Source organism: Mustelus asterias, chromosome 16 (assembly GCF_964213995.1).
Source record: "Mustelus asterias chromosome 16, sMusAst1.hap1.1, whole genome shotgun sequence".
Classification (NCBI taxonomy): Eukaryota; Metazoa; Chordata; class Chondrichthyes; order Carcharhiniformes; family Triakidae; genus Mustelus; species Mustelus asterias.
In genome coordinates this window covers 92622002-92648887 of record NC_135816.1, presented here as the reverse complement: position 1 = coordinate 92648887, position 26886 = coordinate 92622002, and the positions used below count along the sequence as shown (strand labels likewise).

Here is a 26886-nt window from a genome sequence, read left to right as displayed (position 1 = left end):
CATGGTCCACCTGCTACGATTCCCGTGGCGGGTGGGATGGGAAAATTCCCCCTTTTAAGTTTCTTCTCTGCAAAGTTTCCTCTCTTCCTTTCCAGCCCCTGTAAAAGAAGATTGGTCACATTCTTCCGCATGGTGAAAAATGGGTCATAGCACCAGCATTAAATACCAATCTTGGTGAATTATAAATGTTGTTTTGTGATCCAATTAGGATTGTGGTCAAAGGAACCAGACAAATTTACAATTAACCGTTTCACCAACTCCAGTAGTTGGGTTCGCTCCATAGTGTTATCCGGAATATGATTAACAGCAACAATAATGTAAGAAACTGCTCCAATAGTCAACTGTGAGTCTCCACTCATGGGACACCCGGTAGGATGATTTAAAAAAAAAACACATGAAGATATATACACATTGAACACAAAAAAACACATTGAAGCAACCTCTCACTAGTCAGAACACACCAATCGTGCAATAAATCCACTGAAAACTGACTTGTTGATTTAGTTTATTTGATAACTAAAAGAAGCACATGGGAAAATGGAGTCAATACTTTCATGCACGTGAAGTACCTGGTCTCTCTCCAGTGTGATTATGCTGGTGTGTCCATAAGCATGATGACTGACTGAATCCCTTTCTACATGCAGCTGATACGCAGTCTTGCTGTTCAAACGGGCAACCAAATACCATCCCACAGTCAACATTAATTACAACATGTTTCATATAGAACCTGAGCCACAGTAAGAAAAAATTCTGACTTTTACAGATGTCCCCAAATTAGCATGGTTGATTTCCCCATACCTTTGTGTGTGTGTCTCCAATCTGATCCCCAGAACACTTCCATAATCGCCATCCAAATGGAATTGCATATATTTTGCCAAGGTAAATGGTTCATTTCACTCTGTAACACCTATGTGGTTTTAAAGCAACAGATCCTTTGGCTCAGTACGAGTTGAGCTTGGTAAATTGACTCAGAATGTAATATAAATACAGCCTTACAAATGATTCATCAACTCTGAGTCACAGTTGTCAGTTAAATACTCTGAGGGCTGAATGGACTCTCAAAACTCCCTCACTGCATATTGTTCTGAAAGAACAGGATCATACCCATCCAAACATCCTTTATCAATTCAATTATTTCTTGGGTATATATCTCAAATTGTTTGTTGATTGGTGTATAAAGTATTGAATTTATCCATCTGGATCAGACTCTCTAATCCCCTTTATGCACTTTGGTCCAATCAGTAAATTTCATATAACTTGATACCCCCTGTTCTCTATTTCCCTTTTGGAAATCAGTTGTGCAAATGTCAGGGACCCAGATGGGATCCCTGCAAAATTATTCTCTGTTCTATTAATGAACCACTTTCAACTTCCAGTTTGTTATTTTGACGTTAAAGGATTAACAGTTACATTTGATCGTGTATAATTTGATAATCTAATAATGGGGAGATATTTATTTCTTGCTGCATTTAGTAGTTTTAAAAGCTCATCTGTTCCATAACTTTTTTTTAACCTGGAACAGGTCACTAGCCTGTTGCCAGAGCCTTAGTTTGAGGGGGCACCAGTCCACTTCAAGGAATCTCTCCTGCTCTTACTGCCTGCCATTAGTGTGTTGGAAAGACTTTGAAGGTTGATAATCTGTTTGTACACGTTATGACTGCCTTGGCCATAAAGTCCTGGGGAAGGGATTCTACCCACTGAATGACAAGATGGTACCATTGGGGTAATATCACTGGATTAGTAATCCAGCGGCCCAGGCTTATGCTCTGGGGATGCATGTGGAAATCCCACCACAACAGCTTGTGGAATCTATTGAATATAAAACTAATCTGAGTAATGGCGACCATGTTGTACACATAATATCCAGAATGCTGAAACCATCATTAAGAATAAACACAAAGATAAAATGAATGCAGGATCACTTGAGTCTCAGTTATTTTTAATATTAAATTTGATGTTTTACTGTATATTGTAAAAATCAATGCCTGCAGTCACTTGTGAACTCGATGGTGTGTCAGCAAGTGAGATGATCGTGCAAATCTCTTCCCACACATGGAGCAGGTGAATGGCCTCTCCCCTGTGTGAACCTGCTGGTGCGTCAGCAAATTTGATGACTGAGAAAACCCTTTCCCACACACTGAGCAGGTGAATATCTTCTCCCCTGTGTGAATCCGTTGGTGCGTCACCAAGTTGGATGATGAAGTGAATCCCTTCCCACACATGGAGCAGGTGTAGGGCCTCTCCCCAGTGTGAATTCTCTGGTGTTGAATGAGGTGAGATGACTGTCTGAATCTCTTCTCACATTGAGAACAAGCAAAGGGTCTCTCATCAGTGTGAACAAGCTTGTGTTTAATAAGATCTGGTGAGATTTTAAAACATTTCCCACAGTCGGAGCATTTAAAAGGTCTCTCATCAGTGTGAACTCGCTGGTGTAACCGAAGGCTGGACAACAAAGTGAATCCCCTCCCACACACAGAGCAGGTATATGGTCTCTCCCCAGTGTGTGTGCGCCGATGAGCTTCCAGCTGGGATGGGCAATTGAATCCTTTCCCACAGTCCCCACATTTCCACGGTTTCTTCGTAGTGCGGGTGTCTTTTTGTCTTTCCATGTTGGATAATCAGTCGAAGCCTCGTCCATACGTGTATAGTCTCTCGCTGCTGTGACTGGCGTGATGTTTTTCAGGCTGAGTAACAGGCTCTTTTCACATTCAGTCACTGGAACATTCTCACTTGGTTTTGTGTGTGTGTCTCAGGGCTTTTCCCAGTCACAATGCTGTTTAAAACCTTTTCTCAAAGACAGAACAGACAAACATTTCTCCTTCCACTTTCAAAAATCCAATGATATTCAGGTCCCGATGAATCGAGTGACTCTGACAGATCTTGATGTGATGTTTGGTTTGAGATTCCCGACTGCAAATCATCTTTCTAATATCCTGTAAATGGAGTTTACAAAAGTTGTCACTGTAAATCCAGGATAGAAATTCATAACAGACAATTCTAGTTCCTCTGGAACATTCTTTCCTCTCTTATTCACACAAACATGTGGTCTAATCAAAGTAAAAGAACCCAAAATCAGCAAAAAAAATGGCTTAACATGAGTTAAGAAATGTTTCCTAACTAAACCAGAGTATTTTTTACAGGAACTATGAGATACACTGTACCTCGAGGTACTCACTGGTTGTGGAAGGTATTAACTGGACACCACAAGCCCTCTCGCTAGCGCCAACCAGACACAGACAAAATCGTGGAAGAGAGGCCAGCAGTCTCTAATGGGTTAAAAACAGAAAATGCTGGAAAACCTCAGCAAGTCTGGCAGCATCTGTGGAGAGAGAAACAAAGTTAATGGGCGGGATTTTCCAGCCGCGCTCACCCCAAAACCAGAAAATCCTGCCTGAAGTCAACAGACCTTTGCATGGTCTGCCCTCCATGATTCACGTAGCGGGCGGGTCAGGAAATTCCCCCCCAATGTTTCAACTCCAAAATGACTCTGGAGTCAGCAAAGGTGCCTCTGCTTGATGATTGCCAGCATGCTTGGGAGATTTATTTTTGAGAGCATTGCTGTATTCGTGATTCTGACTTGATAGGAGATGCCCAGAATGTACCACAAATGAAAGTTGTTGAGCTTTCTTTCTTGATCACTGTAAATCATCCTTGCTTCACAGCCAAACAACAAGGTGCTAAGGGACACAGGCCTCGGAAACCAGTATCTTGGCACTGAGAGTCAGCTTGATGTCACTGTCTGAATGATTCACGAGTTGGCTAAAGATGGAAGTTGCTTTCCTTTCACTTGTATTGAGTTCTATATCATGAGACAGATTGACTATTAGAGACGCTAGGTAGCATTTTAAAAGACACAGTCAAAAGCCAGCTTATGTTAAATGCTCGGTCATTCCAAATCCCAGAAGGGAAACTTGGAATGCCAGTTCCTAACTGTAGTTTTCACAATTTGGTATAATGTGAAGAATGATGTGAAGAACCGGGAAGAATGTTCCAGTCATGTAATTATTAAAGAAAATAAATGTTTATAAAACACCAGAAAGGCAACTGAAAACAAAACACTTACCTACATTAATTGCAATACACAATACATTTAAAATTGACCCAGTTTCAAATCTCTCTATTTTCCTAACTTGAGAGCTAAATCTCCCCAAATAACATCCTATAGATTATAAACTATAAGGAATAAGCTATAGTTACCACACCTATCAGTCACCTATCCCTCTTGTGGGTTGTTTCTGGCTCAGAATAGAGAAAAATGGCTTTCAAACAATTTCTCCAGGCACTTTCTTGTCTGGTTGTGACCTTAGATCTGCTCTGTATGTAAGATACACTCTGCCACTGATATACTGCTTTTTGTTTGGATACTTTCTTATCCAACTACCTGTTTCAGAGATCACCCTTAATAACATTTCTTACGTGAAATCACCCTTCAAATGTGAAATTTACCCTCATCTCTTTTGAACTTTTATACTGGCTTTGCTTTAACTCCTGGAATCCTGTGCCCTATTGTTACCCACTTCTCTCTCATCCTACTGATGGTCTGTTGTTGCAATAGTAATTCTGATCAGTACGGGAAGAACCACAGGTTCAGATATTGAGACAAATATTTTTAATAGTATTGCTATGCTAATCCAGATACCAAAAACCTCAGTTCCTTCACTTTAGCTAATCTGTATTCCTAACCAATTCCTATTTAAAAATAATTTGCTCTCTTTTAATCCTACACCCAAAACACATTCTCGACTATTAGATTCCTTAATTTTTATTTTTACAGCTTCTTGACAACAAATCGTCCCAAAACTATAGTTTTATTGTCGCTTATAGTAAGGGAGAACAAGTTACAGGCATGGGAGAGACAGACCCTATCTCTGTGGGTGAGACAATCTGAGTATTTGTAATTGAGTTTCCATGTGAGCAACCACATGATATCATCAGCATTGAGGGTTTCTCTGATGAAGACAGTCTGTATTTCTGTCCACACTTTCAGTCTGGACAGATTGTAGAGTCTGCTGTCTGACCTAGTTTGCAGGAAAACTTCTTGAATATCTGCAGGGAAGGACAAGGTCAGGAACATGGGAAATAAAATACCAAATGGGGAAGGTGCAGCTAGAACACAATCCCTGTTTTATTCCATTTTTCACTCTGAAACTGTCAGAACAGTACTGGGCAGGTTATCATGAGAGTGGATGAGACTGAGGAGCTTTGTTGCACAAAGTTATTTTGGCATCTCTTTGTTGCTTGTATTGTGCTAACTTTTGCGTCATCATGACCGGTGGAACAGATTCTACCTTCCAGCAGAGCTCTTGTATAGAAAGGTCACAGAATACGTGTTTAAGAAGGGACACTGCAGCCCCAAAAAGCAGTGAAATCTCCAGAATATTAAACTCCAACCAGTTATAGGTCTTAACATAAGCAAAATCAAACCAAATATTGTCAGACTAACAATCCTGGATGTGATTAACAGGAGCAATCACAGAAGAATTACAACCCCTGCAGTAACTTGTGAACTCGCTCATGTTTCATTAAGTCAAAGGCCCAAGTGAATCTCTTCCCCCACAAAGAGCAATTGAATAGTCTCTCTCCAGTGTGAACTCACTGGTGTGGCAGGAGAGCAGATGGGCATATGAAACTCTTTCCACAGTCAGTGCAGCTGAGTGGCTTCTCCTCAGTGTGAATTTGCTGGTGTAACTTGAGGACAAATGACATGGTGAATCCCTTCCTACACATGAAGCAAGTGAATTATCTCTCCCCAGTGTGAATTCGCTGGTGTGCAATGAGAGGGGATGACTGCCTGAAACTCTTTCCACATAAAGTACAGCTGAATGGCTTCTCCACAGTGTGAACTTGTTGATGTCTCGGCAGACTGTTGAGTGAGTAAATCCCTTCGCGGCCTCTCCCCAGTGTAATTTGCTGGTGTCTCAGCAGACTGGCCGAGTAAGTAAATCCCTGCCCACACATACAGCAGTTGAATAGCTTCTCCACAGTGTGAACTCACTGGTGTTCAATACCTGAACCTTATTTTCACAAGAAGTATGGCTGAATAGTTTCGCTTCAGTGAGTTTGCTGGTGTGACCTAGGGCTAGATGTATGAGTGAATCACTTCCCACACACAGACCAAGTGAACGGCTTCTCCCCAGTGTGAAGGTCGCTGGTGTTTATTAAGGTCAGATGAAGACCTGAAGTTTTTTCTATGGTGAATGCAGCTAACTGGCTTCTCGTCCGTGTGAAGTTGTTGGTGTATATTGAGGTGTGATGAAGACCTGAGCATCTTTCCAAAGTGAATGCAGCTGGACGACCTCACCTCAGAAGTGAATTCACTGGTGTAACATAAGGCAAGATGTCTGAGTAAATCCCTTCCCAAACACAGAACAGATGAATGGTTTCTCCTCAGTATGAATACATTGATGGTTTTCCAAAAAGGATTGTTAATTCATTCCTTTCCCACAGTCCACACATTTCCATGGTTTCTTTATGGTGCGAGTGTCCTTGTACCTCTCCAGGCTGAATGATTAATTAAAGCTTTGTCCACACACAGAACACATGTGCATTTCCCCTCACTGTAGATAGTACGCTATTTTCATGCTCGTAACTCGTTAAAGCCCCTTTCACAGTCAGTGCATTGGAAGACTCATTTTCCAATCTCACAGTTTCAAATGTTTGCTCACAGACAGAACAGACAAATATTCTCTTTGCACATTGAAAAGGCCGATGACAATCAGGTCCTGATTAATCAAGTGATTGTTGAATCTTGATGTGAAATTTGATTTGAGTTTCTTCTTTGTAAATCTTCTCCTTCTAATATCCTGCAAAAGGAGTTGACAAAACTCTTTAACTATAAGCACCAGAACATACAAGTCTAGTTCCTGTGGAATATTTGTTGCTCTCCTGTTCCCCAAAGTTGTAAATCACCGTCCCACATACTCTCCCTCTTCCCTGCACGTATATGCAAGGTAAGAAGTCTCACAACACCAGGTTAAAGTCCAACAGGTTTATTTGGTCGCAAATACCATAAGCTTTCGGAGCACATCGTCAGATGGAGTGGATATCCACTCCATCTGATGAAGGAGCTGTGCTCCGAAAGCATTTGGTATTTGCTACCAAATAAACCTGTTGGACTTTAACCTGGCGTTGTGAGACTTCTTACTGTGCTTACCACAGTCCAACGCCGGCATCTCCACATCATGACTACCATCGTATATGCAAACACATCTCACCATTTCTTTCCTCCTCTCTCAGTTTTCTCCCTCCCTCTCCTCTGCCTGGGTTCAGTGCTCCAGCTCCTGTCTGCAAACTGACAATGAAATCAAACCTAATTAGAGGTTTGGGGCTCCAGGGGGTGTTTCTGAATCCTCCCCGCCCATCTCCCAGAGTTTCCATCCTTCCCAGAGATCACATTCCTCACTGATTTGACCTAGAGTTTAACGTCCCCCAATCATAGAATTCTACAGGGCAGAAGATTTGCCCCATTTAGTCTGCACGACTCTCTGACAGTATCTTACCCAGGCCCTCTCCCCCGCCCGGTCCCTGTGACCCCCCACACATTTCCCATGGCCAATCCACATCTTTAGAATCGCTGAATCAAAGTGAGAGCCGTTAACCTGGGCCTGTTTCCGGGAGGCAGAAGCCCTGCAGCTGCAAACCAGAGCGCTGACACTGATTCTGAAGAGTTTGTGAATCCACGAAGTGTTTCCAAATCCTCCCGATCGCCGCCTCCGCTTCTCCGTGACAAACAAGCGTCTCTGGCTCCAGGGCCATGAGTGACAGTGCGCAGCCGCGAAACTCCGACAGTCTGCCTGCGTACCGATGTTCAGCAGCCGCACTGCGCACGCTCCAGATCACACCAAGGCAATGATTGACAGCAGCTCAACACCAATAGGAAGACAGGGCGTTGCTGGAGGACCGAGTGGGAGCAGCTGGTCCTCCAACGAATCAGAGTGAAAGAGAGGCGGGGCTGGATTTCCCTCATCGGCTGAAACTGTCATTTCGAAAGCTGATTTCAAACTCCAGGTGAAATCTGGACCTTTCTGTTTGTGACTTTAAACAGATCGAACCCTGTGGGTGTGCAGCACAGTAAGAAGTTTAACAACACCAGGTTAAAGTCCAACAGGTTTATTTGGTAGCAAAAGCCACACAAGCTTTCGAGGCTCTAAGCCCCTTCTTCAGGTGAGTGGGATCATCCTGCAAGAAAGGATGTCCCGAGGCATGGTACATTGGGGAAACTATGCAGACGCTGCGACAACGGATGAATGAACACCGCTCGACAATCACCAGGCAAGACTGTTCTCTTCCTGTTGGGGAACACTTCAGCGGTCACGGGCATTCGGACTCTGATATTCGGGTAAGCGTTCTCCAAGGTGGCCTTCGCGACACACGACAGCGCAGAGTCGCTGAGCAGAAACTGATAGCCAAGTTCCGCACACACAAGGACGGCCTCAACCGGGATATTGGGTTCATGTCACACTATCTGTAACCCCCACAGTTGCGTGGACCTGCAGAGTTTCACTGGCTGTCTTGTCTGGAGACAATACACATCTTTTTAGCCTGTCTTGATGCTCTCTCCACTCCCATTGTTTTGTTTCTTAAAGACTGGATTAGTTGTAAGTATTCGCATTCCAACCATTATTCATGTAAATTGAGTCTGTGTCTTTATAAGTTCTGTTTGTGAACAGAATTCCCACTCACCTGAAGAAGGGGCTTAGAGCCTCGAAAGCTTGTGTGGCTTTTGCTACCAAATAAACCTGTTGGACTTTAACCTGGTGTTGTTAAACTTCTTACTGTGTTTACCCCAGTCCAACGCCGGCATCTCCACATCATGACTACCATCGGTGTGCAGCAAACATTTCAATATTTGTTCGTGAAATATGGCAACATAATGGACGAGTAATTCAAGGGTTGACTTAAGAGAATAGCTGGACAGACAGGGAATGTTATCATTAGAACAAAAAGAGTCCCTCGCTTCTCGGCCTTCTGGCTAAGATCAAGTGTAAGTGCTCAAGGTAGCCAATGAGGTTAAACTGAGGCTTCATCTGAAGCAATTTTTTAAAGCCATCTCGGCCTTCTGGTCAAGGGGATTTTAACAGTAGCTTCACTGCAGTGTTAATGCAAGCCTATTTGTGACACGAATAAATAAACGTTAAACTTTAAAGATGGTTAACTTAACTTCTGTTGTGGGGAAAATGCTTGAATCTATATCATCAAGGATGAAGTAAGACATCTGGATAGAAATTGTCCCATTGGGCAGACGCCCAATGAAAGGCAGGTCATGAAAGGCAGGTCATGTCTAACTAATTTACTGGAACTCTTTGAGGACATTACGAGCGCGGTGGACAACGGAGAAGGATATGGTGTATCTGGATTTCCAGAAGGCATTCGACAAGGTGCCGCACAAAAGGCTGCTGCATAAGATAAAAGTCCACAACATTACAGCTGATGTATTAGTGTGGATAGAGGATTGGTTAACTAACAGAAAGCAAGGAATGGGGATAAATGGGTGTTTTTCTGTTTGGCGATCAGTTACTAGTGGTGAGCCTCAGGAATCAGTGTTGGGACCGCAATTGTTTACAATTTCCAAAGATAATTTGGAGTTGGGAACCAAGTGTAGTGTGACAAAGTTTACAGATGACACTATGCGCTGGCCCTTCACTCAATCCTAGAACACCTAGATAACAAAGACACCTATGTCAGACTTATTTATTGACTACAGCTCAGCCTTCAACACCATTACTGCTACGAAACTCATCTACAAACCCCGTGGCCTGAGCTTCGGTTCCTTCCTCTGTGACTGGATCCTTAACTTCCTAACCCACAGACCACAATCAGTAAGGGTAGGCAACAACACGTCCTCCATATCATCCTCAACACTGGTGCCCCACAAGGCTGTGTTCTCAGCCCCCTACTATACTCCTTATACACCTATCACTGTGTGGCCAAATACCCCTGCAACTCGATTTTCAAGTTTTTTGATGACAGCATCGTAGTGGGTCGGATCTCAAACAATGATGAGACAGAGTACAGAAAAGAGATCGAGAATCTGGTGAACTGGTGCGGTGACAATAATCTCTCCCTCAATGTCAACAAAACAAAGGAGATTGTCATCGACTTCAGGAAGCATAGTGGAGAACATGCCCCAGAGTACATCAATCAGGATGAAGTAGAAATGGTCGAGAGCTTCAAGTCTTTGGGTGTCCAGATCACCCACAACTTGTCCTGGTCCCCCCATGCCGACACTACAGTTAACAAAGCCCATCAATACCTCTACTTTCTCAGAAGATGAAGGAAATTTGGCAGGTCAGCTACGACTCTCACCAACTTTTACAGGTACGCCATAGAAAGCTTTCTTTCTGGTTGTATCACAGCTTGGTATGGCACCTGCTCTGCCCAAGACCGCAAGAAACTACAAAAGTTCATGAATGTAGCCCAATCCATCATGCAAACCAGCCTCCCATCCATTTACTCTGTCTACGCTTCTCGTTGCCTCAGCAAAGCAGCCAGCATAATTAAGGACCACATGCACCCCAGACATTCTCTCTTCCACCTTCTTCCATCGGGAAAAAGATACAAAAGTCTGAGGTCACGCACCAACCGAATAGCTTCTTCCCTGCTGCCATTAGACTTTTGAATGGACTTGCCTTGCATTAAGTTGATCTTTCTCTACACCCTAGCTATAATTGTAACACTACATTCTGCACTTTCTCGTTTCCTTCTCTATGAACGGAATGCTTTTCCTGCATAGCGCATCATAAACAATACTTTTTACTGCATACTAATACATGTGACAATAAATCAAATCAAAGCAAAGTGCGCAGAGGACACTGAAAATCTGCAGAGGGATATAGTTTAAGTGAGTGGGCAAGAGTCTGGCAGATGGAGTACAATGTTGGTAAGTATGAGGCCATCCATTTTGGCTGGAATAACAGCAAAATGGACTATTATTTAAATGGTAAAAAAAATTGCAGCAGACCTGGATGTCCTTGTGCATGAATCACAAAAAGTTGGTTTGGAGGTGCAACAGGTAATTAAGGAGGCAGATGGAAATTTGTCCTTCATTGCTAGAGGGATGGAATTTAAAAATAGGGAGGTTCTGTTGCAGCTGAATGAAGTGCTAGTGAGGCCATATCTGGAGTACTGTGTACAGATTTGGTCTCCTTACTTGAGAAAAGATGTATTGGCACTGGAGGGGTGCAGAGGAGATTCATTAAGTTAATTCAGGAGTTGAGAGGGTTGGCTTGTAATGAGAGACTGTGTAAACTGGGACTATACTCACTGGAACTTAGAAGAATGAGGGGGGATCTTACAGAAACATATAAAATTATGAAGGCAGTTGATAAGATGGAAGTAGGGAGCTTGGTTCCAGTGGCAGGCAAAACTAGAACAAGAGGCCATACCCTCGAAATAAGGGGGAGTAGATTTAGGACTGAGTTGAAGAGGAACGCCTTCACCCAAAGGGTTGTGAATCTGTGGAATTCCCTGCCCAGTGAAGCAGTTGAAGCTACCTCGGTGGATGTTTTTAAGGCAAAGATGGATAGATTCTTGAACAATAAAAGAATTAAGGGTTATGGTGAGTGGGCGGGTAAGTGGAGCTGAGTCACGAAAAGATCAGCCATGATTTCATTGAAAGGTGGAACAGGCTCGAGGGGCCAGATGGTCTATTCCTGCTCCTAGTCCTTATATTCTTATGTTCTCAAGATGAAGCATTAGATCAATCCTGGGAGGGGGTGTAATGCCTCATCCTGTCAGTTTGGATCTTCTTTGATCGAGCCCAAGATGGGATGGAATGTCTTATCTTATCAGCATGGATCTGGTTTGCCCCTCATGTGGGAACTCTGATTGGACTTAATTGGCTTTTTGATTCGGAATAAAGTACCAAAAACTATGTCCCTCGCTTCTCAGCTTTTTGGCTAAGATCAAGCATCAGATCAAGGCCAAGCCCAACGCCTCATCTTGTCCGCCTGTATTTTGTTTGTCGCTCTTGCAGGAACCATGAATTGGATTTTGGTTTCTGGAGCAAGCAAGGAATGGATTTGGGAACAATACAGTTTGCGGGTGAATGCCATATGTCCATAACCAGTGTCTTGAACTTGAATAAGGGCAATTGTAGAGAATTTTTATTAGTGCCACAAGTAGGTTTATATTAACAATACAATTAAGTTACTGTGAAAATCCCTAATTGTCACACTGCAGCGTCTGTTTGAGTGCACTGAGGGCGAATTTCGCATGGCCTAACCAGCGCGTCTTTCGGACTGTGGGAGGAAACCAGAGCACACAGAGGAAACCCATGCAGAAATGGGGAGAATGTACAGACTCCACACAGACAGTGACCCAAACTAGGAATCGAACCCGGGTCCCTGGCACAGTGCGGCAGCAGTGCTAACCACTATGTCACCCATATTATAATGTTATGAGGGAGGGGTTGTCTAAGGTGAACTGGGTAAACAAGCCATATTACCATAACCCCTTGACCATAACATTGACCATGGACAATTCACCGAACCTGTTCTTCTTTGGACTTTGGAATGTCGGAGTACCCAGAGGAAATCCATGCAGATACAGGGACAACGTGCAAAGATCCACACAGACTTCCAAGGCCGAATCAAAGCCACGTCTCTGGTGCTGTGAGGCAGCAGCGCTAACCACTGTGCCATTCCATTCCATGGAACATGTTTTCCTCATTATTCCTGCAAAGCAGCAAATCATCATCCCACATACTCTCCTTCCTTCCTGTGCTGGAATACAAATTGGGTTGGCCTGATGTACAGTAGTTTACAAGCTTCAAGTTTACAAGCTTACAAGTTTATCCCATTAATTGAACCTTTCTGGTTCCACAGAACCTGTCTCCTACTGGTTCTGGAATATGGGCGGCACGATGACTGGCGCTGCTGTCTCACAGCGCCAGTGACCCGGGTTCAATTCTTGGCTTGGGTCAATGCCTGTGCGGAGTTTGCACATTCTCCCTAGTCTGCGTGGGTTTCCTCCGGGTGCTCCGGTTTCCTCCCACAGTCCAAAGATGTGCAGGGTAGGTGCATTGGCTATGCTAAATTGTCTTTTAGTGTCCTTGGATGCAGAGGTTAGCAGGATTAGCGAGGTTATGGGGATAGGGCCTAGGTAGGATTGTTGTCGATGCAGACTCAAAACACCGAATGGTCTCTTTCTGTACTGTAGGGATTCTATGAATTAATGGATCCTTTTCAGAGTGTAAAATGTAACTAGTGGAGTACTGCATGGGTCAGTTCTCTGCCCACAGTTGTTCACTATTTATATTAATGATCTGGAGGAAGGAACAGAATGTAAGGTTTCCAAATTTGCAAATGATACAAAGATAGGTGGAAGGGCAGGTTGTGAAAAGCATATTGTGTTTCTGCACTGGGACATAGATAGATTAGATGACTGGTGAAAACCTGGCAAATGGAGTTTAATGTGGGGAAGTGTGAGAAATGAACTGTGATCAGAGGAATCAAAAAAGCAGACTATTATCTAAATGGAGAGAGATTGCAGGGAAGTGAAGTACAGAGGGTACTAGGTGTTCTAGTGCATGACTCACAAAAAGCTCACAAGCAGGTCCAACAAGTAGTTAAGAAGGTAAACTGCATTTTGGTGTTTATTGTAAAGGGGTTGGAGTTTAAAAATAGGGAGGTTTTATTGCCATTGTACAGGGTGTTGATGAGGCCTCACCTGGAATGCTGCATTCAGTTTTGGTCCCCTTACCTTAAAAAGGATACAGTAACATTGGAGGCACTCCAAAGGAGATTCACCAGGCTAATTCCTGGAATGATTGGGTTGTCCTATCAAGAGAGACTACATAGTCTGGGTTTGTATTCCTTGATGTGGAGATGCCGGCGTTGGACTGGGGTAAACACAGTAAGAAGTTTAACAACACCAGGTTAAAGTCCAACAGGTTTATTTGGTAGCAAAAGCCACACAGGCTTTCGGAGCTCTAAGCCCCTTCTTCAGGTGAGTGAGAATTCCCACTCACCTGAAGAAGGGGCTTAGAGCTCCGAAAGCTTGTGTGGCTTTTGCTACCAAATAAACCTGTTGGACTTTAACCTGGTGTTGTTAAACTTCTTACTTTGTATTCCTTGGCAATTAGAAGAGTAAACGGTGCCTTTATTCAAACATATAAGATCCTGAGAGGGCTTGACAGGGGGACATGCTTTCACTAGTGGGAGAGTATCGACCAAGAGTTGGTCATTTAAAACTGAGGTGCGTAGAAATTTATTCTCACCGCGGGTGGTGAATCTCTGGAATTCTCTGCCCCAAAGGGTAGTGGAAGCAGGATCATTAGTGGAGGTGGATAAATAGTTGATAGGCTATGGGGAAATGGCACAGGAAAGGAGCTGAGGCTGGCATAGATCAGCCATGATCATACTGAATGGCAGGGCAGGCTTCAAGGGCCTGGTGGCAATGTAAGAACACTGTTTCAGAAAGTCAATTCAACATTACCCTGTAGGAACTGCAAGCAGTTCTGACCATCCAATTCCACCCCTTTGATTGAACCTTAAATTCATATTGAACAACATCTGGGACAGAAGCAAGAACAAAGCATGAATAATGAACAATTGTCACACCCCAGGCTTGGGTGAGGATAACGTAGACCCGTAGGGCTAAAAAAAATTATATATAAATATACAGATGATGGCAAAGCACGCAATGATATCTTCATGCAATAGTGTTTATTTATACTCCAAATCCCAAAAATAACAAACTAATCAAACACAAAACAAGCACTTCAGCAATATGGTTTTACAGTTGTGAGATACTGTCTCAGTTCCAACTGTAAGAAACAGACTGCCCACTACCAACCAGAACATCTTCCTTTCTACGCATGGAAGAGTCCCAACACAAAACAAAATACAATAAATAACATACACCTTCATAATCACATGTAAATTAACAATCCGGATCTTACACGTAAAACACAGAATAAACCTAAATACAAATATAATGGTACCTTAAGTTAATAAAACACTTTTAAAAATACCCATGACCACTGAATCTCCCCACCACGGAGATCGGTGCATGTGTAACTTTTGGACAGGCACTGTATCTATAGCTAGATAAAAGCAAAATATTGCAGATGCTGGAATCTGAAAGAAACACAGAAAATGCTGGAGAAACTCAGCAAGTCTGACAGCATCTGTGGAGAGAGAATAGAGCCAATGTTTCGAGTCAGTGTGATCCTTTGTCAACCTGAGTCAGCTCTGACGAAGAATCATCCTGACTTAAAACATTGGTTCTATTCTCTCTCCACAGATGTTGTCAGATCTGCTAATTTTTTCCAGTATTTATTGTAATGTCAGCCCCAGTTGCTCCAGTTGGTTTGGGTCCTTATACAAGAAACACAGAAGTTACAGACGCAGACAGATAGACAGCACCATAATGAACAACACAAACAAGCCAAGTAAAATAAACAATGTCAAACATCAAGGAAACAAGTTCTATTGAGGTTATTGCATAGATGCTGAATATGATGGGAGATTATCGTAACAGTAGAAACATAGAAAATAGGTGCAGGAGTAGGCCATTCGGCCCTTCGAGCCTGTGTCATCATTCAATGTGATCATGGTTGATCATGCACTTTCAGTATTTCACTTCCGCTTTCTCTCCATATTCCTTGATCCCTTTAGCCACAAGGCCCATGTCCAGCTCCCTCTTGAGCATATGTAACAAACTGGCCCCAACAGCTTTCTGTGGTAGAGAATCCCACAGGTTCACAGCTCTCTGAGTGAAGAAGTTCTTCCTCACCTCAGTCCTGAATGGCTTACCCCTTATTCTGTGATGTGGAATTTGTTTCATATAGCCTGTGTGTGCACCCACGACATACGGAACCAGAAAGACGTGCAATGGCCATGCTAAATTCTCCCCCCAGAACAGGGGCCGGAGTATTGCGACTCAGGGAATTTCACAGTAATTTCATTGCCGTGTTAATGTAAGCCTATTTGTAACACTAATAAATAAACTTTAAAAAACAAAACACGTAGTTGACAGTGGAATTGATGGAAAGGTGGCTACAAACTTCCTGTAAATCTAACCTTCTGATACCCGTTTTGTAGTCATCTTGCCATCCATTCTACTGGCTGGCCCTTCACTCTACACAGTTCAGTCATGTTCATTTTGTAGATTGTACATATTTCTATCAGTAACAAGCTGGTTACAAAGCAGCATCAGAGAGTAGTTAAGAGTGGCTACTCAGTCCGGTAAAAGGTTGAAGATTCCACAGGGAGCAATGCTGGGACCACAGTCACTCACAATCTACGTAAACCATTTGGACTCAGAAATCAGAAGTTTAAATTCAGAGCAAAATGACAGAACATCACAGATAAGAATTTCCAATTCACAAAAACTTTGTAATACAGCTCATTAAATCTTTAATTCAGTCACAAACTAAACAATGATAAGAGGCAGTGCCCGATTTATGAATTAGCTGATCCAATTGGGAGATACAGTTAATACTGAGGAAAACCGCAACAAAACCCTAATATCAACACACACATCATTAAGACAGGCAATTCATTGACACTCGTTGCACATCCTTCTTTATCTGGAGGTCAAATGACTGTTGTATAATTGTTCCAGTTGCAAAAAGGATCTTGTGAACTCCTCCATGTGCCATTTTAATACAGACATTAAGCTATCTATTTTTAACTACATTTTTCTACGTTAAAGCTGCTATATCAGTACAAGTTGTTGTTGACTTGAAGTGTAGATGCATGACTGTCACAAAAACACCTTAAAAATTTCATAGGATGATCACAATGGCCATTTTAAATCGGAGACCGAATCCTGCCATTTCAGTTTCAGTCAGGAGAGAGTACAGTTTTACACCAATCTCCGATTTACTATTTCTAGTTTGCCTGACTCAGGTTGTATAACCACAGTTATAAATGAGTTTCTGTTTTGTGCCTAGGCGCATTGAAACATGCTGGTTACAAAACAGAAATCGGAAGGTTCGAGTTACAGGGAGTTGTTATTTTTCCATCTATTTTCTCTGTGGCCTTGGACTTCACACAGCCTGACCTTGGTCATCTTTAGACGATACCAACTGAACAGAAGCGATTGGGAAATATTTCTCACACGCCTGAAGATTAACCCAAATAGGGCAGTGAAGAGAGATGAGAAAGACCAAAGTGCCGCTCAGTCCTCTCAGTGAAGGACTGTGTCCAAGTTGAACTTCTGTTTCTGTCATACGATTCTCCCTCAGATTGTTTTTTCGGAGCTCCAGCCAGCTGATATTAAACACTCAGGTGGGAAAGACAAAAATCCACAACAATGTGTTTAACAGAAAGCTTGACATGTTATTCAAATATCCAGATATTAAACAGCAGTCCATTTACATAGTTTGTCAGCAGAAACAAACAATGAAAATTTTCAATCCTGAACATGATTAATGGCAACAGTGACCCAAGAATCCAACCACTTCACTCGCTTGTGAACTCACTGGTGTGTGAATCCCTTTCCTCAGAGCAGGTGAACGGTGTCTCCCCACTGTGAACTCGCTGGTGTGTCAGTAAATCCTTTTTACTCTTAAAGGTCTTCTCACAGTCATAACATTTAAAAGGTCTCTGATCAGTGTGCACAAGCTGATGTGTCTGAAGATGGGTTGATCGAGTGAATCCTTTCCCACAAATAGAGCAGGTGAAAGGCCTCTCCCCAGTGTGAACTCGCTGGTGTGTCAACAGATCAGATGAATTAGTGAATCCTTTCCCACACATGGAGCAGCCGAATGGCCTCTCCCCAGTGTGAATTCGCTCATGCGTCAGTAGTTTGGATGGCCGATTAAATCCCTTGCCACAGATATAGCAGGTGTATGGACTTTCCCCAGTGTGAAGTCGCTGATGTTTCAGAAACCTGGGTAATCGATTAAATCCCTCGCCACAGAAAGAACAGATAAACAGACTCTCCCTAGTATGAATGCGCTGGTGCGTCAGCAGGTAGGATGACTGAGTGAATCCCTTCCCACAAACTGAGCAGGTGAATGGCCTCTCTTCACTGTGAGTTTGCTGATGTCTCTGAAAGCTCGATGACTGACTGATTGCCTTCCCACACACAGAGCAGATGACTGAACTCTGCTCAGTGTGAATGTGCTGGTGTCTCAGAAGATTGGATGAATTAGTGAATCCCTTCCCACACACGGTGCAAGTGAACGGCCTCTCCCCAGTGTGACTGCGTCGATGAATTTCCAGCTTTGATGGGGAACCAAATCCCTTCCCACATTCCCCACATTTCCATGGCTTTTCCATTGTGCTGGTGCCCTCATTTCTTTCCATGTTGGATGATCAGTTCGAAGCTCGTCCAACCACTGCTTATTCCGCTGTGAATGATGCAATGCTTTTGCAGGCTGTGCAATTGGTTAAAACATTTCTCCTTCTATTAAAAGTTCAGTTATATCCAGCTCCTGATGCACTGAATGAACCTGTCAGATTGTTTGTTTTGAGTTTCCCATTTGCAAATCCAACCATTCGAATATCATATCAAAGGAGCTTATAAAGCCAGTAGAGGATAGAAATTCAAAACAGACAATTCCAGTTTCTCACCTTTTTAAGATTTCTTTTCATTGCATGTGGATGCCACTGGCAAGGCCCAACATTTGTTGCCGGTTTGCAAATGCCCCGGAGAAGGTGGTGAGTCACTTTGTTAAATTGCTGCAATACACATGGTGCCGGTGCTGTTCGGAAGGGAGTCCCAGGATTTTGTCCCAGCGATAGTGAAGGAATGTCAATATATTTCCAAGTCTAACTTTTGTTGGAAGAAAGGCTATTGATAAAGCAACAGAAGATGGGCCTAGGATACAGCCCTGAGGAACTCCCCAAGCGATGTCCTGAAATTGAGATGACAAAGAACAAATTTTAAAATGACAAATGTTAAATGGCTTTGTTGATAAAATTGAATTTTGAGGATCTGAATGATTTCCCAGGGGTTTACACTGACTCCCCTGACTGACTGACTCAGGTTCCAGTCCTCAATCCCCCTCAGACTGGGGACAGAACTCGCTGCTCCCTCTGCTCCTCCGGCCTCTGAGCTCCTCTTGCTGTTTGGACAATCAATGGCCCCTGTCCAATATGGTCCGGGGCAGGGGGTGACGATTAAGGCGATGCTGCAGCCCCTCCCACATCTGCGCCACGGTTTCTCAATGTCTTCTCCCGTTCCCACCGAGTCTGACTCTCAACAAAGGAACCTCCCAGAATGCCCCGCAGCTGACCTTGGGGAGCATGCGCATTCTCTGCGCCTGGGGAAATCAGCGAGTTGGATAGAGCAGTTTTCAGTTCGCGGGGCATTGTGGGGAAAACTGCTACCATCATCTGGCAAATCCCACAATGACTCCAACACAGCAGAATGAGGGCATTTAGCCGGTCTCATCTGCGACTTCTACTTACTTCGTCATACCCGACTTCATTCTCCCGCGTCTCTTTTTGTTTCTTTACTTTCAGCTAATTACTCAATTCTCTTTTGAAGGTCTTAATTAAATTTGAATCCCTCACACTCTCAGGCAGTTCATTTCAGATCCGAACCTAAAACGGCTTCCCTCATAGAATCATAGAATCCTTGCAGTGCAGAAGTAGGCCATTCGGCCTGTTGAGCCTGCACTGACAACAATTCCACCCAGACTCTATCCCTGTAACCCCATGTATTTACTCTGCTAATCTTGCTGACATTGAGGGGAAATTTACCATGACTAATGGTAATGCTAACCCGCACATCTTTGGAATGTGCAAGGAAACCAGAGCACCCAGAGGAAACCCACATAGACACGAGAAAAACGTACAAACTCCACACTGACCGAGGCCGGAATTGAACCACTGTGCCACCATGCCATCATTGCCAATGTTGCTACCATGATGGAACGTGGTGACTTCTTGCAGGCTGTTCCCAGCATACCCCCCTAATTCTATCTTTTACTCTCGTTCTATGCTTTTAAAACCCAACTCTAACCCTTATAAACTCTCCAACAATGCTCTGTTTCAATTTATTATTTCTCTACACCCTAGCTATGATTGTAACATGACATTCTGCCCCTCTCTTTTCCTTCTTTCTGAACAGTATGCTTTGTCTCTGTAGCGTGCAAGAAACAATACTTTTCACTGTAACCAATACACGTGACAATAATATATCAAATCAAATATTCATATTATTTTGTTCTCAATTTTTTTTTACTTACTTCATGGGATGTTGGTGTCACTGGCTAGGCCATTGTTTATTGTCCTTCCCCAGTTGCTCTTGGAAAGTTGTTGGTGTGCTGCCTTCTTCCACAGGCACAGTCCACGTGGTGTAGGTACACCCACAGTGCTGTTTCAGAGGAAGCTCCAGGATTTTGACCCCGTGACAGTGAAGGAATGGTGACGTATTTCCAAATCAGGATGATGTGTGACTTGGATGGGAGATTCCAAGTAGTGGTATTCCCATGTAAATGCTGCTCCTATCCTTCTATGTCAGGCTTGGCCAACATGCGATCCTCGAAGACAGTCTACGTAATGGTAACAGAGCAAACTCAACAGGAAAGTAGCTGTCAGATTGAGCAATGCCGTTATATCATAAAATGAAATAGAAGGAGGAAAGTAAAGCAAGATGAGTGGTTATGGATTGAGGGAAAATCTGGGAGGAGAGACTGGTTGAATTCTGTAGCATCCAGAACAGAGATGATTCTAGTCGATTGGAAAGGAATTAATCTGATTTGCCATCAGAAAAATACTTCGCAAAATAAGATTGATTCCTCACAGCATTGCCTTGGCAGCCAAACAAGTGATCTGATCACTTCCCTAGATATGAACAGAAGTTATTGCAGCCACAATGCAGAGAAACAAGCACTGTACAATCACGGCACTACACATCAACTGCAATAGATCACAAGTCTCAATAAGAGGTTCACTAATGTCCTTTAGGGAAGGAAATCTGCCGTCCTTACCTGTTCTGGCCGACATGTGACTTCAGAGCTACAGCAATGTGGTTGACTCTCAACTGCCCTATGAAATGGCAGAGCAAGCCATTCAGTTGAATCAATCGCGACAAAATCTCAACAAAGAAATTAAACTGGACGGACCACTTCACATCAACTTCAGCGCCAGAAAAGAAAACAGCAAAACAAATAGCACTGTCGAGGCTCCTTACTAACATCTGGGGGCTAGTGCCAAAATTGGGAGAGCTGTCTCACAGACTAGTCAAGCAACAGTCTGACATAGTCACTCTTATGGAATCATACCTTACAGAAAACACCCCAGACACCATCATTACCATCCCTGGACATGTCCTGTCCCACTGGCAGGACAGATCCAGCAGCGGTGGTGGCACGTGGTATACAGTCAGGAGGGATTTGCCCTGGGAGTCCTCAACTTTGACTCCGGATGCCACGAAGTGCCATAAATTCAGATAAAACATGGGCAAGGAAACCTTTTACTGGTTATCATGTACCGTCCTCCTATGGCTGATGAATCAATACAAAACTTGGATGAAGCACTGAGAGTGGCAAGAGCACAAAATGTATCTAAGTGGGGGATTCCAATGTCCACCACCAGGAGTGGCTCAGAAGCAGCATTACTGATGCAGGTGGTCGGGTCCTAAAGGATATAACTGCTAGACCGGGTCTGCAGCAGGTGGTGAAGAACCAACAAGAGGGAAAAACATATTTGACCACATTGCTACCAATTTGTTGGCTGCAGTTGCATCTGTCCATGATAGTATTGGTCAGAGTGACCACCACACAGTCCTTGTGAAAATGAGGTCCTGCCTTCACATTAAGAATAGCCATCGTGCGTGTGGCACTATCACCATGCTAAATGGTACAGATGTCGACCAGATCTAGCAGCTCAAGACTGGGCATCCATGAGGTGCTCTCGGCCATCAACAGCAGCAGAAGTGTAATCCAGCATAATCAGCAACATCATAGCATGGCATATCCCCCAACCAACCATTATCATCAAGCCAGGGGATTAACCCTAGTTCAATGGAGAGCGCAGGAGGGTATGTCAGGAACAGCAGTAGGCATATCTAAAAGGAGGTGTCAACCTGGAGAAGCTACCATACAGGTCTACCTGCATGCCAAACAGCATAAACAGTAAGTGATAGACAGAGCTAAGCGATCCCAGAAACAATGGATCAGAAGTAAGCTGTGTAGCCCTGCTACAGTAAGAAGTCTCACAACACCAGGTTAAAGTCCAACAGGTTTATTTAGTAGCACAAGCCGCAAGCTTTTGGAGCACGGCTCCTTCATCAGGTGAGTGGGAGTTCTGTTCACAAACAGGGCATATATAGATAGAAACTCAATTTACAAGATAATGGTTGGAATGTGAGTCTTTATAGGTAATCAAGTCTTAAAGGTACAGACAATGTGAGTGGAGAAAGGGTTAAGCACAGGTTAATCTCCACATCATAGTCCTGCTACATCCAGTCAAGAATGGTTAAACAAGTTAAACAACTCACTGGAGGAGGAGGATCCACAAATGCCCCCATCCTCAATGATGGAAGAGCCTAGCACATCAGTACAAAGGTTAAGCTGAAGCATTCACAGCAATCTTCAGCCATAAGTGTTGAGTGGATGATCCATCTCGGTCTCCTCAAGTAGTCTGCAGCATCTCAGATGTCAGTCTCCAACCAATTCAATTCACTCCACATGATTTCAAGAAACAGTTGGAGGCACTGGATACTGAAAAGACAATGGGCTCTGATAACATTCCTTCAATAGTAGTGAAGACTTGTGCTCCAGAACTTGCAGTTCCCCCAGCCAAGCTCTTAGTTACAACAGTGGCATCTGCCTAACAATGTGGAAAATTGCCCAGGTATGTCTTGTACACAAAAAGCAGGACAAATCCATCCTGGCCAGTTACCGCCCAATCAGCCTAATCCTGATCATCAGGAAAGTGGTAGAAATGGTCATCAACAGTGCTACCAAGCAGCACCTGCTCAGCAATAACCTACTCAATGATGCCCAGTTTGGGTTTCACCAGGATCACTTTCCTCCTGCCCTCATTACAGTCTTTGTTCAAACATGGACAGAACAGCTGAATTCCAGAGGTGAGGTGAGAGCCGTTGACATCAAGGTCGCATTTGACTGATTGTGACATTAAGGAGCCCTATCAAAATTGGAATCAATGGGTATCAAGGGGGCAAACTCTCCGCTGGTTGCAGTCATACCTGGCACATAGGAAGATAGTTGTGGTTGTGGAGGGTCAGTCATCTCAGCTCCAGGACATCACTGCAGGAATCCGTCAGGGTAGTGTTCTAGGCCCAACCATCTTCAGCTACTTCACCAATGACCTTCCCAATGTCATAAGTTCAGAAGTGGGGATGTTCGTCGATGATTGCACAATGTTCAGCACCATTCACGACTCCTCAGATACTGAAGCAGTCCATGTTCAAATGCAACAAAGTCTGGATAATATTCAGGCTTGGACTGCCAAGTGGCATGTAACATTCGCACCACACAAATGCCAGGCAATGAACAAGACCAATAAGAGACATTCTAACAGCCACCCCTTGACATTCATGTTGCTACCATCACTGAATCCACCACTGTCAACATCCTTGGGGTTACTATTGACCATAAACTCAAAGTCTGTCAACCATCTATCTACAAGGCACAAGTCAGGAGTGTGATGGAATACACTCTATTTGCCTAGATGGGTGCAGCTCCAACCATACTCAAGAAGCTTGACACCATCCAGGACAAAACAACCCGCTTGATTGGCAGCACATTCACTGTAAGGGGAAAGAAATCCTCATAGGTTAGTGAAGAGTTTCAAACCATTAGACATTAAGACACTGACAGGACTACCAGCATTGAGGTAAATTACATTAAAATAGACTTATAAGTTCACAAGAAAGCAGCTTACACACGTGAAATTCAGTAAGAGATTAAAACAAATGATTATGATTTAAAAATGCGTGCTGATATGTTGAATGTATTAATATATTTTTAAGAATCATTGCTCACATGAGCCAAGGGCAGATTGCTGCAATGCATCATGGTAAAGGGCCTGAGGTCAAAGCCATATTCTAAGGGAATACTGAAACCTTGGAAATATGCAAGTATTATCAGCAGAGTTTCTGAAGATAAGAACATTCAAAACACATTATCAAACTTCATGAATAGGGTTTATTCACTGTTCAGATAAGATGGATGCATGCCCAGACATAGAGTCATGTGTTAGTCTGGTTTGTGTGGCATCTCCACATCATTAGTCTGGTTTGACAGTGACCTATAAGGGAACTTATGGGAGCATTCATTCTGAACTTTATGGCTAATGTCTGAGGTTACTAAACAAGAGAGGAAACTAGGTTAGCCAAAAGGAGAGGAAGCATCCAGATTCTAAGGTCTAATGAAATACCATTATGCTAGAGGGTAAGATGTGATTGGCGAAAGTATATGACAGGTATTATTGTTGATTTATACATATTGAAGATGATTGTTTAAAAGCTAATGAAAGTCAGGAGCAGTTGATAAGAAAATCTGTAATTGATGTGTTTTGAATTGTATAGATCACAATTTATTGGAGAGGTCTCGCTGCTCCATCTCGGGAACTGCCCTGACGCTTTGATTATTTTTCCTCCTGGCCGCTGGTCAAAATAAAGGTTACATATTTAAACTGAGACACTGGCTTCATTAATCTTGTATTGTCTCAAATTTCTGATTGTACACAACCATCTCGAAAACCCCACCAACAGCCTTTGCAAACATCCACTCCCTCCACCACCAACACTCAGCAGTAGCAGTGAGCACTATCTGCAAGATACACTGCAGCAATTCAACAAGGATCTTCAGACAGCACCTTCCAGACCCACGACCACTTCCATACAGAAGGAAAAGAGCAACAAACACATGGGAACACCATTACCTGCAAGTTCCCCTCCAAGCCACTCACTAGCCTGACTTGAAAATGTATCGCTGTTCCTTCGTGGTCGCTGGGTCAAAATCCTAGAATGCCCTCCCGAGCGGCATTGTGGGACAACCCACAGCACATGGACTGCAACGTTTCAAGAAGGCACCTCACCACCACTTTCACAAGAGCAAGTAGAGATGGGCAATAAATTCTGGCCAGCCAGTGACACCCATGTCCCAAAAATAAATAATTTTAAAATAAGAAGCCAAACAAATACTGCCAAATGTGCAATGTGACAAACTTCTCACGAAGTGATTGCCGTTTTTATCCAGTGTTTCTGACGCTCAGCTCCGTTATCACAAAGAGTGTAATTCAATGTGGAGTCTGGAGACTACTAACTAAAAGGCTGGTTAAAACTAAATAACAACTCTGTCCTAACACCTTCACTCTATTTCCCTCTTCACCACGGCCCACAGAGCTGGTCAGCGTTCCTGGCGTTTTAAACAGTTCCTGATTATAATTAAAATAAAATTGGTTGCAATGCTGTCTGCCAAGTGTGTGCATTAAATGAGTGCGATGAAAACATCTCTCCCAATCTTTTGGCATTGTGACACAGTGAAATTCACCTCAAATAGTCGGTCTGGGTATTAATCGGACAGGAAAAAGGTTGTAAGTCTGAATAACATCGGGTATCCTCTACCTTACAAAAGTACTGCAGCTGCTGGAAATCTGAAATATATACAAAAACAGAAAATGATGGAGATCCCTAGGATGTCCGTCCACATATTTAGCAAGAGAAGCAGAATTAATTCTTCAGGTCTATGACATTTCCTCTGAATTGAGCTTGCTGCCTCCACAATCTGGCCACTGAACAATCAAAGCTTCACACGTTGTTGGAGTTCTGCTCTGACAACAGGAATGTGGTTCACTGCACTGCGATGAAAAAGTGCATGTTGTGCGAAGGAACCACATTGGACGCCATCGGGAATTTTAAAGAGCTGTGGCATTCGAGTCAGTTCCCCACAAGAACTGTAGGAACTCAGACTGCTCAGGAACACAGCTTTACATCGCTCTTGTCACTTTTGAATCCGGTGATTGCTGACTGAAATCTGTCTTTCTCACTTGTGATCCACTGACTCCAAGATGGTGTGTTGGAAGGGGCTTATTAATTCATCCCAGTTGCTGAAACACCAGTGAGTCACACTGGTGCAAGACCATTCACCTGCTCCAAGTATGAGAAAGGATTTGCTCAGTTAAACTGCTGAGACATTAGTAAAGTCACACTGGGGCCATTCATATGATTTGTATGGGGAATGGACTTAGTCGCTCGTGCAACCAGCGGACACACCAGTAAACTCACACTCGGGAGAAGCCGTACACCTGCTCTGTGAAAAGGGATTCACTCAGTCACAATATCTGCTGACACGCCAGCAGGTTCATAACTGACTGCAGGTTTTGGTTTTCCCTGTTATTGCTGCTGTTAATCATGTCCAGGGCTGATAGTCTGACAACATTTAGTTTGTTCCTTTTAATGTTAACTGCATGGGGTTTAATATTCCAGATACATTGCTGATTTTTATAATGGGCATATCCCTTTTTTTAAGTGAAAATGTGTGTAAGGTAGATTGAGAAGAGGAAAGGGTTAAAATTGGGATGCGTAACTAGAAATCAGTTGAGGGATAAACTGGTTTTGGAAAGGGCCTGAGGTGAAGGCGTCAAGCGAAACTAATGATCACGTTAAAGAAACTGCTAATAGGTAATTGTGGTCCTGGCTTCGGAGGGCAGGGCCTTATCGATTGGCCTTTTGTTCTTGAAAGTAATCTAATCAGAAACTTTAATAGCCATGTAATCTAATCAAAATGTAACAATACAGCTATGCCCTTATTGGCTAACAGAAGTATGTGGATGTATCTCTGTCGTGTATAACTGAGAACTGTTTTGTAAACCAGACAGAGACTCACGAACCCATGCTTGATGTGCATGGTCTTGCAATCTCTCCTCCGATGCAATAAAGAAGGTATCGGAGAAACCTGTGTCTCATCAGTTTTTGATCCGACTTCCGAAAACAAATTCCACAATTGGCGAG

The 26886-nt window shown here is 43.3% G+C and overlaps 2 protein-coding genes across 5 annotated transcripts; both read right to left on the bottom strand.

The window, feature by feature from the left end:
- Window positions 1–489: 489 nt before the first annotated feature.
- LOC144505291 (uncharacterized) lies at window positions 490–7842 on the bottom strand. Of its 2 annotated transcripts, none has more exons than XM_078231369.1 (3): window positions 7599–7842; window positions 3176–3319; window positions 490–2933 (listed from the first exon to the last, which is right to left on the bottom strand). In XM_078231369.1, exon 3 carries the CDS (start codon window positions 2607–2609, stop codon window positions 1992–1994), a length of 618 nt encoding a protein of 205 aa, XP_078087495.1. In that variant the 5' UTR covers window positions 2610–2933; window positions 3176–3319; window positions 7599–7842; the 3' UTR covers window positions 490–1991. The 2 variants fall into 2 exon arrangements, with proteins under 2 accessions (XP_078087495.1, XP_078087496.1); XM_078231370.1 differs by having other exon boundaries at window positions 3176–6803; window positions 7599–7753.
- A 6812-nt stretch (window positions 7843–14654) lies between these two features.
- LOC144505290 (uncharacterized) lies at window positions 14655–19150 on the bottom strand. 3 transcript variants are annotated; one of them, XM_078231366.1, is made up of 2 exons: window positions 18922–19150; window positions 14655–18811 (listed from the first exon to the last, which is right to left on the bottom strand). In XM_078231366.1, exon 2 carries the CDS (start codon window positions 18258–18260, stop codon window positions 17412–17414), a length of 849 nt encoding a protein of 282 aa, XP_078087492.1. In that variant the 5' UTR covers window positions 18261–18811; window positions 18922–19150; the 3' UTR covers window positions 14655–17411. The 3 variants fall into 3 exon arrangements, with proteins under 3 accessions (XP_078087492.1, XP_078087493.1, XP_078087494.1); XM_078231367.1 differs by having other exon boundaries at window positions 18939–19150; XM_078231368.1 differs by having other exon boundaries at window positions 18935–18954.
- Between the last annotated feature and the right edge of the window lie 7736 nt (window positions 19151–26886).